The following is a 12364-nucleotide window of genomic DNA, read 5'->3' on the forward strand; positions in this document are numbered from 1 at the left end:
CCGTTCATCCCAGAAATTTATCTAGTGAATCCCTTCTGGACTGCCTCCAATATTGGTACGTCCGTTCTTAAATGAGGCAAACAAACCATACATGACACCAGGTGTGGGCTTGCCACCATCTTGAGCAACTTTAACAATACTTGTCTATTTTGTTACTCGAATTCCATGACAATAAACAGCAATAAACCACGTGGCTTCTCAAATCCATGTTGAGCCAGTATGCCCATCAACACCCAGACCACAGTGGGCTGCAGCCTCTCCCCCATCTGCCTTTTGATTCTTCGTACTGAGGTGCACGAGTGCACAGTTTCTAACATTAAAGTTCATGTGCAGCCGATGGGGCCACTGCCTCACAGCCCCAGTGACCTGGGTTCAATCCTAACCTCTGTGTGGAATTTGCATATCTTCCCTGTGATCAGGCTGGTTTCTACCCACGTTACAGAGATGTGTGTCGACAGCCACAGTCAATTTCCCATAGTGTGTAGGTGAATGTTAGAAACTAGGGCAAGTTGATAGGATGTTTGACAATAGGATTTAGGGTAAATGGCTGGTTGATAGTTGACATGGATTTGATGGGCCTAAGGACTTGTTTCTGCTCTGTATCTCTATATCCCATTATGGGGTCCAAATGTTGTCATCACACACCCACTCCGACTAATTTTCCTCATTATATTACCACCTACCAGTCTTTGACTTTAATTTACTTAGATCCTGTCCCTCCTCAACTTAATGAAACTAGCCCTCCTCTTGGGGGCAATTTCTAGTTTGCTCATTATCCTTCTTCCTAATTAATGCAAGCTTTATGATAGTATGATTGCTGTTTCCCAGAAAACGTAGCAACGTTGCTGAAGTAAACAAATGCACAGAGAAATCACGTGTATATAAAGACAAATGAGTGGTACTCTTCTGTACATATTCATAATTTTAGTTATTTAAGATTTTTAGATGGCTAACTAAGTTAAGCTATATTGGGAATTGTGCTTTCAGCAACCAACATTTAGTATGGTAGGACTTAACAAGTAATCCATACTCTGTGCAAGAAGAACAAACCAAATCTCACCTGATGGAGCGAGATCCAGGCATGTTCGAGGTGAAATCAGAGCGGAGTGGAGGAGAGGCAGATTCGAGGCCCGCCCACCTAAACTGAGAGCAAGGTTTGATCGATCTATGTGCTGGGCCAATTTGGAAAGGTCAGGCACAGGCCAAAGTGTGGCAGCGGAGTCCAGGCCCAGAGCATATCAATGCTACAGGACCTGGGTCCTATTGCTGAAGAATGACCTGATATTTGGATGATTTAAACACGAGGCCTGATGGATTGAAAAGTCAGGCTGTCAGGACCAGAGGCGAGGGTCGGGCCATTTCTGCTCACTGCTCCACGATATTTACTCCACTCTGTGCTGAACTGAGGTTGTGGCCTGCTCGGGCTGTTCCAGGGTTCGTGACTGAGAATCCACTTTCACTTTAGATGCTACTTGCTTACTTTAATTGTTTGCATGATTTGTTTTTCTTATCTCTCTCTGCACATTGGGTGTTTGTTGATCTTATGTTTTTAATGGGTTCTTTTAGGTTTCTTTGTTTTGTGGCTGCCTGTTTGGAGACAAATCTCAAGGTTGATTAATGTCTGTATTTTGATATAAAATGTACTTCCAACTTTGAATGTGAACTTTTGATTGAAAGCTCTGATAACACTATATTGACTTTGATTAGTCAATGGAACGTGAAGGGACAAGCTAATCCTTGGAGCAGAGAAATATTTGAATCAGCCTTGTGCATGTGCAGCTAGCCAGAAGGTATTGAGGCCCTGATTTAAAGCTTTAAGCAATGATTTACAATAAACACAAGGGAGTCTGCAGATGCTGGAAATCCAGAGAAATGAACACAAAATGCTAGAGGAACTCAACAGGTCAGGCAGCATCTATCCCCGGTCCTGAGACGAAGCGTCTTGGCCTGAAATGTTGATTGTTTATTCCACTCCATAGATGCTGTCTGACCTGCTGAGTTCCTCCAGGAATTTACAATTAAATCGGTCGGTACTAATCCATTCTTGTGTGTGATAAATGTTTAAGAAAGTGCCTCTATTTGCACTTTTCAAAAATTTTGATATTTCATATAAATTTTTATAATTTCAGTATTGCTAGTGAAATAAGTAACTCCCGTGCTAACCACCTTTAATGTCTAATCTACTAAATCAAGTTTTAAACAAAAATTAACTGTAGCTACAGCTAATTTGGACAAGTCATTGAAGAAACTCAGCTTCTGGGTATTGTTTTGTATATTAGAAAGTTTTTGTCAGCAGAAGAGGAATAATGTTGTTTGCTGTCAATCATTTACTAGTGGTTATGGATTGGTGTGCTCCAGGGCAGGGATTGCATTGTTGACATTCTGGAACTTAATTATATTGAGCAACACACACAAAATGCTGGGGGTCCGTGCAGCATCTAATGGAAAGGAGTACAGTTTCAGGCCGAGACCCTTCCTCAGGACCTGAGAAAAAAAGATGAGGAATCAGTGTTAGAAGGTGGAGGGAGAGGAGGAAGAAGCACAAGGCGATAGGTGAACTGGGAGGTGGGAGGGGTGAAGTAAAGAGTCTGGGAAGTTGATTGGTGAAAGAGATACAGGGCTGGAGAAGAGGGAATCTAATAGGAGAGGACAGAAGGCCATAAGAAAAGGGAGAGGAGCATCAGAGTTCAGGCAAGGAGATGAGGTGAGAGAGGGAAATGGGGAACGGTGAAGTGGGGGGGGGGATGGCCATTACCAGAAGTTTGAGAAAGCATTGTTCATGCCATCAGGTTGGAGGCTACCCAGATGGAATACAAGGTGTTGCTCCTCCAACCTGAGTGTGGCCTCATCATGACAGTAGAGGAGGTCATGGATTGACATGTCAGAATGGGAATGGGAAGTGGAATTAAAATGGGTGACCACGAGGAGATCCTGCTTTTTCTGGCAGACTAGTAGGTGCTTGGAAAAGCAGTCTCCCGATCTACGTCGTGTCTCACTAGTATACAGGAGGCCACATCGGGTGCATCCGATACTGTAGATGACCTCAACAGACGCACAGGTGAAGTATCACCTCACCCTGAATGGTAGTGAGGGAGGAGGTGTAGGGGCAGGTGTCGCATTTGTTCCGCTTGCAAGGATAAGTGCCAGGAGGGAGATCAGTGGGAAGGGACGAATGGTCACATAGGGAGCGATCCCTGTGGAAAGCAGAAAGCAGAAGGGAGGGAATGATGTGTTTGGTGATGGGATCCCATTGGAGATGGTGGAAGTTACGGAGAATAATGTGCTGGATGCAGAGGCTGGTGTAGTGGTAGGTGAGGACAAGAGGAATACTATCATGGGTGGGGTGGCAAAAGGATGGGGTGAGGGCAGATGTGTGTGAAATGGAAGAGTTGCAGTTGAGGGCAGTGTTGATGGTGGAGGAGGGGAAGCCCCTTCTTTGAAGAAGGAGGACTACTGAGTTATTCCAGCATTTTGTGTGTCTGTTGCTTGGATTTCCAGTATCTGCAGAGGTTCTCTTCTCTACTAATTATACTGACTCTTAAGTTAAAACCATGAAAATCAAAAAATGGTAGTATTGAATTAATCCAATCATTCTTGAGTATTTCTATTTTTTCTGAAGCTTAGTACTTTTTTCCTAGGTGTTTGCACCCAGAGTGGGTATTATGTATCTTCTAGCAAGTTTGGCGTTTCTGTTTTATTACAGTAAAGTACCTGAGAGGTATTTTCCTGGTAAGTCATTCAAATTTTTTTCTCTTCCTCTTTTCACTCATTTCTTTTCCGCCCTCCCCGTCGCTCTGCCCTCTGCTCCCGCCGCCATCCCCCCCCATACCAAATCTCAAATTTCAAATGAAATATAGCCGCTGGTGTGCCTTCTAACTAATTGTATCAACATGTTCATCTCAGGATAGATCTTTGGAGATGTTGACACCCTTTCCACTGCTGACTCCTGGTGCATGTTCTCCCAACTTTCACTTCCTGAAGCCCACAATCAATTCCTTGGTTTTACTGACGTTGAGTGCAAGGTCATTGATGCGATACCACTCTATCAGCTGATCTAGCTCACTCCTATACAGTATGCCTATGCACAATATTTGTTACATTATTGCCTTAAATTCACTCCATCTTCTGCCTTTTCATGTTCATTTTGAGTAAGTTCCTATGTATACCATAGAATATAGTATAGGCCATCTTTACTTAGTATCAAGACAGTCAGAATTCCCAGAAAGAACTCATAATCTTTCCTCCGTAGAAATTGCCTTTGCCACAGGATATCATAGTTTTGTTGTCCAATGGGAAAGCTGTAATTTGCCGTAACTATTTGAGTTAGCAATATTTCACTACTCTACCTACCAGCTGATTGTGCCATGGTAGTTCCTAAAGATGAAGTGCTGGATGGGACTCACCACAGAATTCGTAATCCACCTGTCATGCTGCAAATTAGTGTAATATTTAAACATCCGTCTGTGTATCCAATGGAGGCAAGTACGACAGGTTGTATCGGAAAGATTTATTTATGCATTGTATTATGATTTTACACTTCCCCAAACAGAGTACACATCCTTTACAGAAATAAGCAGCAGAAACTCTCCTCCTTACTAGAAATGTATGCACATCCACTGAAACAATGCTCCTTGTTCAGAAGTGTTGAATTAGCTGGTGTACTTTCAGATGATGCAAGATGTGCCTATCCCTCTCTTTCTCCCTCCCTCCCTCCCTCCCTCCCTCCCTCCGCCATTCTTTTCTCTGACTTTTTTTCCCCCATTCGTTCTCTCCCATTTGTTCTCCTTTCAGCATTCCAGGGTTCTTCCTTTCCAGTTGATGCTTAACTCGTGCTTGTGCTTTTTTTCTGGCTGTGTTCCAGGTGGGGAAGTGAATGATAAATGTTGGCCTTACCAGTGAGCACATACCTTAAATTTATCATTAAGCTGGGGTTTTACTCTACATTTTCTTAGTATGAATAAGAATATTCCTGAAACTGAAACTCCTACCCTCTTCCAACCAAATCATGGTGAGACCAAAAAAAGGTTGTGCAATACTAATTTAGCTCTTTCTTCTACACAGATTTTATTGGTTCCCTTACAGTTTCTTTTTTTTTATTGACGGATTCTGTTGGATGTCCAGTGCAACCAAGTTGGAGCAAAGATGTGATATCAGGCTGAAGCTGAGAACAAAGTGTAGCAGAGCAGCTGGGCCTTTGGCCCACAATTAGTAGTCAAATGTCCAAACAAACTACTTCCTTCTCCCTACACACTGCCCATACCCCTCCACTTCCTGCACATTAATGTGCCTGTTCGTCTCCACCACCAGCCCAGACAGTGCATTCTAGGCATTCACTACTCTGTTGGGGGGGGGGGGGAGGAGGAGGAGGGGAGGCAGGAAATTGCCATGTACATCTCCTTTGAACTCACCTCCTCTATCCTTAAATGCATGCCCTCTAGTATTGGACAAGTCAACCCTGGGAAAAAGATACCAGCTGTCTAGTCTATCTATGCCTCTCATAATCTTATAAACCTCTATCAGATCTCACCTCAGCCTCCGCCACTTCAGAGAAAACAACCCACATTTGTCCAGACTCTCCGTCAGCACATGTCCTCTAATCCAGGCATCATCTAGTAAACCTCTTGTGTACCCTGTCAAGTCTCCTCCTTCCTATAATGGGGTGATCGGAACTGAATGCAATACTCCAGATTTGACCTAATTAGTGTTTTACACTTCTGCAACATAACTTTCTGAACCTTGAAACATTCCCTGCCTAATAAATACAGGCATGCTATATGCCTTCTTTACTGCTCTTACAACCTGTGTCGTCACTTTCAGAGAGCTATGGATTTTGCTGTCCAAGATCCCTCTGCCTATTAATACCATTAAGAGTCCTGCCATAAACAGTGGACTGTCTAGTTACATTTTCAAAATGCAGCATTTCCCGGAAGGCACAAAATAAATACATCCCAAAGATGAAGTAGTATTCTGAAGGGAGAATGAGGCAACCATAGCTGTCAAGGGAAGTTAAGAGACAACATAAAAGCAAAAAAGAGGGTATAAAATATAACAAAATTTAGTGAGAAGTTAGAGGATTAGAGAACTTTTAAAAGCCAATAGAAGGCAACTAAAAGCCACAAGGAGAGAACAGATGATATCTGAAGGGAAACTAGCCAATAATATAAACGAGGATACCAGAAGTTTTTTCAGATATATAAAGAGTAAAAGGGGGGGGGGGGCGAGTTGATATCAGACCACTGGAAAAATGATGCTGGCGAGGTAGTGATGGGGGAACAAAGAAATAGCAGATGAACTTGATAAGTATTTTGCTCAGTCTTTACTGTAGAAGACATTAGGCATATACTAGAAATTCAATTATGTCGGGGGAAGAAATGAGTGTCATTGCTATTACTAACGAGAAGGGGTTTGGAAAGCTGAAAGGTCTGAAGGTAGATAAGTCACCTGTAACAGATGGTCTAACACCTCAGGATTCTGAAAGAGGTAGCTGAAGAGATTGGAGGCATCGTTCGTCAATCATTAGATTTTGGAATGGTTGAGGAGGACTGGGAAATTGTAACTGTCACTCCACACCTTAAAAAGGGAGGGATGCAGAAGAAAGTAGGCCAGTTAGCCCAACTTCAGTGGTTGGGAAGATGTTGGAGTCCATTATTAAGGATGAGGTTTCATTTACTTGGAGGCACATGATGAAGTTGGCTGAAGTCAGCATGGTTTGCTTTAGGGGAAATCTTGCCTGACAAATCTGTTGGAATCTTTTGAGGAAATGACAGGCAGGATAGACAAAGGAGAGTCAGTGGATGTAGTATACTTCGATTTTTAGAAGCCTTTTGTCAAGGTGTCACACATGAAGCTGCTTAGCAAGGTAAGAGCCCAACGTATTACAGGAAAGATACTAGCATGGATAGAAGATTGGCTGACTGGCAGGAGGCAAAGAGTGGAATTAGATCAGCTGATTCTGGTTGGCTGCTGGTGACAAGTGGTGTTCAGCAGGGGTTGATATTGGGACTGTTTCTCTTCATATTGTATGTCAATAATTTGGATGATGGAATTGATGACTTTGTGGCCAAGTTTGCATCCAATACAAAGATAGATGGAGGGGCAGGTTATGATGAAGCAGGAAGTCTGCGGAAGATGTAGACTATTTTCTAAACACTTTGGGTCTGTATTCATTTGAACTTAGAAGAATGGGGGGCCTAGATTGAAAGGCCTGGATAGAGTGGATGTTTCCTATAGTGGGTGAGTCTAGGACCAGAAGCCACAGCCTTAGAATAAAGAGATGTTCATTTACAACAGAGATTAGAAGGTATTTATTCAGCCAGGGGGTGGTGAATTTGTGGAATCCATTGCCACAGACGGCTATGGAGGCCAAGTCATTGAATATATTTAGAATAGAAGTTGATAGGTTCTTAATTAGTCAGGGTGTCAAAGGTTATGGCAGAAGGCAGAAGAATGGAGTCGAGGGGGATAATAAGTCAGCCGTGATGGAAAGGTGGAATAGACTTGATGGGCCGAATGGCCTAATTCTTCTCCTAAGTCTTGTGGATGTTCTCTCAAAACAGACTATATTTGATTGGATTTTAGATTGGTTTAGTGTTTAGATTAGTTAAAAGAAAAATTCCCTTCTGGGTAGAGGAGCATTGTACTATATTTGACTAGTATTATATTCAAAGATCTAGACTGTTGATATTGGGAATTGAAATCTACAATAAAAGCTGGTATCAGTAAAGATCACCATGAGACTTGGTTTTTAAGTTTCTTGCAACCTACCTAGTCATTTGACTCACTGTTTTTACAGAACATTCCTACCAAGTCCTTGACCCATGCACTTCCATGTAATCTATTCTTTCTCACATGTCCATCAATTCTCTCTAATTCACTTGCCTCCCACCTAAACTTGGATAACAGTAGCTAATTTGTGTAAGAGAAAAGCAGAGAACTTGAAGAACATGTAAATAACACATAACAGTAATTTCTGGCTTGCTGGAGCTATGAGGAAGCACTGCTTACTGCTGCACCATTGTGCTCCTTAATGTTACACTGAAACCTGTTTAGCTGATAAAATTCATTTGCCAGGTGTGGCCCATTTCCAGTTGCCACTCAATCCAGCAATAATTGGACATGGGGAAGAAATGGTGATCCAATGGCACCACCATCCTGTGAATAATGAAGAGTCCACGTGGGGAATTTGTAATGAGAAATGAACAATGCTTATTGAGAGTGAAGAAGCAGCAAGGAGGATGTTGAACTGCGGGACTTTGGGTAGACTGTGAGATTTGTGGAATTCATACAACTTACTGACATGGAGCCTATGGGTCTCCCACTGTTCTTCAAAATCATTTAGTCCTTTCAGTGTGATGACTGGAACAAGGTTGCATATGTGAATGTTAGGTTCAGTTGATGTTATGTCCTCTTTTCTGTTGAGGATAGTGTGCAGGCTTCTTGGAAAAGCGTTCAAACAAGGGGTTCCACTTTGGCTTTATCCAAACAGTCCAAGCAATACAGTAAGTTGTTCAACATAACAGTGCGGACATAATGCAGGTGTATGTGATTAGGGAGACATGAACTTTATACCTACTAAGTAGGCTATTGAAAAATTGTACTGACTGAAGGGAAAATGGTGCAAATGATTACGTGATTGAAGTACGATCAATTGTGATTGATATATTTGATGTTATGAATTAACTAATTTCTGCTAGGTCAGCAGTGGAGACTCCAGTAGAGTTGATGTTCATATCAAAGGGAAAATAGGGGGGGAAAAAACTTAACAAACCCAAGAACTTGCTCATAAAGGGTAAAGCTGGAGGTCTTTTGCTTGTAAAGTTATACCCTGATGATAAACTAGTGTCTGAGAAAAGTAGCAGTAAAGGTTTAAAAAAAACTTGCAACATCTCCTGTTGAAATACTATTCGTACTAAATATATTCACTAACTCCAAGATTTGTTATCCAGTAGGATTTATTTTTGGATATTATAATGAGAAATATTGCAGTACTTTGTATTTTACCAGTAGTAACAATATTTGATTATGTCACAACAGGGTGTAATTATTTGTTTAAGGGGTGAATGTAGCTTTGAAACTAAAACAAAGTAAATATAGTAGGTTACTCCTTCCCTTTTCTCTGTTGCATTCTAATAAAGTTTCTTGTTTTCTAGGTGGATACTTGAATTACTTTGGCTGTAGTCACCAGTGGTGGCATTTCTTGGTAGTTTTAATGTTCTATTGGTGGCACCAGACTGCTGTACATATAATGCATTATAGACATGAGCAGCCATGTCTAAAAATAAAGTAAAACTTTTAATTTACAAGTTTTCCAACATTACCTGAAGAGGACTGCTTTCCAATTTAGAAAAATCAGCAATCTTGACTACATGACAGCTGAGTCTTCTAACCAACTGCATGATTGCCTTCTAAAACTGAACTCGTGCTGTAAGTTTGGAGATTTGTACTGTGGTAAATACTGGTACCATGACGCCTACTCAACGATTCCTCAGACTTACTGTTGCATGACGAAGTCTTTCTAATCAGCCAAATCTTTGGCCACTTTTCTAACATTCAGATTGTGCCAGTAACTAACAGATATCACAAACTCAAGGTGCTGTAAAGGCAGCTATGTTAAAATGCCTTTTAACAATGTCAGTGCATGTATTTGTTAAGTGCAATTGTATTTATTCAAATGTCTTTAGTGCATTATAATGCCTGCGATGTAAGTTGGTCAACATTTTATAGAAATTATTTAATATGTACTGTAATATGTATGCTGCAAATTTAATATAACCAGAAGACAGAAAAGCAATTGTATTGCATGCAAAGTAACATGTTTACAATACCTAACTCATGCCCCTCCCAAATAATAACCTATGATTATAAGTTCAAATAATTAAATCTGATTTGTTGTGAAGTAATCAACTAATTCAGAAAAAGGTACACAAGCTGTTATAAATCAGAAGACAGCTTCATAACTTAAAGATATAGTATTCAGAATGTAATATAACGCATTTTAGGGAGAGCAAACCTAGTAAACTTTATTTTTTTAAATGTGAAAATCTCATGTCAATCTTTAGATAATCTACACCTAACACCATTGATGTAAAGCAGTTATCTGAAATATTGCCCTGGACAATGTGTGGTAAGTATCAGAAATTTTAATTTAAGGAACCGTTGAATGCATTTTAAGGAACCATTTTCCATTTACGTTCAGAGCAAGTGAACAAGAAGCTTAAATTATGAAATGATTGCTGTAAAACTTTGGACTTATTTTAATCCCTTGATATAGGGTAGAAATTATGTGAATTTTTTAAAAGTCTAATATAAAGTAGGAATGTAACTTGTACATCTGGAAATTTAATGCTTTGGTCTTGTGCAATGGAGGACTGATTTTTCTCAGTGATCCAGTTCTGAAGCAGGACAGTACTTCAATGATTAGCTGATTGGCCTACAAGCACTACATATCATTTTTCCATTACATTATCCCATTACATTATCGTGCCAATTTACTGTAAAGGTGGTGCAAATTAAATCTAAAATGCTATGCAAAATTATTTTCTAGAAAATTTACAGTATTTTGAAAAATTCATTGAATTTGTGATTAAACTGTTCAGACATAGCTAACCATTTCCTAAATAATAAGATCTGGTTACCCATTGATTTGAAGATTCCAGCAGTAGAAATTGTAGAGATGGATAAGATCAATTTTTTTTTAATCATCATGAAGCTCCAGTATAGCACACTCATTTTGTCAACACAGCTACCAAGATGTAATCACTTTGATTACAGTATTGTGCCTGAATGTTAAATTTGATGTTCGTCTTTTTTCTGAACTGATCTTTAAGTGAATGGGTACATTTATTGTCTATGTTCTTACAAGAGGCCATTCACCTCTTATTATTTTTAAACTCTCTTCCCACTTTCCCAAAAGCTCATTTTTCACAAAGAAATCTTTGTATATTTTCTTGTGGTACTGAGATTTTGACATTGAATGTGTATGGATAGATGTGCCACATTATCTTTTCATTTGGATCAGTGTTTCATTGCAATACTCCCAGTGCCACATTTATCCAGCTATTGCGATTGGTTTGTTAAAGTCACCTGTTTCCTCCAACTAAAGTTGCCGTAGACAGGGGTGGTAAACCATATGGCACGTGCTTAAGATGGCATGGTCAGAAATGTTGTTGGTCACAGCAAGCAGTTCTTTAAAACCATCTATAATAAAGTCATACATAACTGTGATTATCTTTACTACCAATGAAGCAGATGACGGTGTTTTTACAATCCGAGAGCAGTGAGATGCTTTGAGAGGAAACATCTCATGCAAGCTTTGTGCCAGCCAAGCATTTGGAAGAACATGTGACATTGGATGGCACATTTTGAAATCTTCACAGACCTGGAATACACATCAGTATTTGGATAGTAAACTGTTATAACAATACCATTTTCAGTGATATTTTTCAATTGTCCTTTTAAAAGAATATTTTTGAATAGGTTTTCTAAAATACTTGACATAAATAAGCAATGAGACTTATCGTATTTCCTTAAAGACATCAATAATTATTGTCATATTCATGAACCAATGATAATCTCTGCTCCAAATTATGGCATGTGAGAGAATTATTTTCAGAAGATTGAGAGCCTGTGTCAATTTGGGCACAGGCTCTCAAAAAACATTTGCTCCCCTGCCCTAGGATATCTGCTAATAGAACATGGTTTTTGTTTTTTTTTGCAATTTAAATCATTTTTGCCTTTTGACAATTGAACATTATTTTGAAAGTGTTTATAATCCTGAATGTTGCATCTGCAATAAAAAAAATTTTGACATTAGCATTGTGTGGTAAATTTGTTTTTTTTTAATGCTGTTTTGTAGGAACAAATTTTAGAATATTTACCATGATTGAATTGTAGGCTCGTGTTAATTCAGCAGGGAGAACTAACATGATTATTTGTCATTCTGTGATCAAAGTTGTGTTTAATTTGGAAACTGACATTCTATTAAAATACATTTTTATTCAATGTAGCTGTGAGATAGCAGCAAATCAGCCTTAATTCTTAATTTTCTCTATTATAAAACAATATTGATTTTGACCAATGCTAAATTTCACAGTATAGTCAGTGATTTATGGATCAATAGTTCACTACCAATCAATGCAAGATCTTTATAGCACAGCTAGCACAGGGTAATCACTACATTGGGAAGTTGAATCTGAATATACTAAGAATAAAGTGTTAATAAATGGGCTGAGGTGCTGTTAGTGATGAGCAAGACTGACTGATTTTTTTTGTGATGGCTAGCAGTAAAGATGAAATACATGAAAATTAACATAAAATTTTGAATCTGCCTACACTGTTTAAGTTGCTGTCTTATACTAGTTTATTT

The 12364-nt window shown here is 39.5% G+C and overlaps 1 protein-coding gene across 2 annotated transcripts in view; it reads left to right on the forward strand.

Moving 5' to 3' along the window:
• LOC134358446 (progestin and adipoQ receptor family member 3-like) overlaps positions 1–11816 on the forward strand; it is a 45329-nt gene extending 33513 nt beyond the window's left edge. For both annotated transcript variants that reach the window (XM_063070683.1, XM_063070682.1), the window contains exons 6-7: positions 3639–3729; positions 9150–11816. In XM_063070683.1, coding sequence (XP_062926753.1) covers positions 3639–3729; positions 9150–9286 — 228 coding nt within the window. In that variant the 3' untranslated portion in view covers positions 9287–11816. The remainder of the gene's footprint in view (positions 1–3638; positions 3730–9149) is intronic.
• The last annotated feature ends 548 nt before the right edge of the window (positions 11817–12364 follow it).

This window comes from Mobula hypostoma, chromosome 18, assembly GCF_963921235.1.
Source record: "Mobula hypostoma chromosome 18, sMobHyp1.1, whole genome shotgun sequence".
Classification (NCBI taxonomy): Eukaryota; Metazoa; Chordata; class Chondrichthyes; order Myliobatiformes; family Myliobatidae; genus Mobula; species Mobula hypostoma.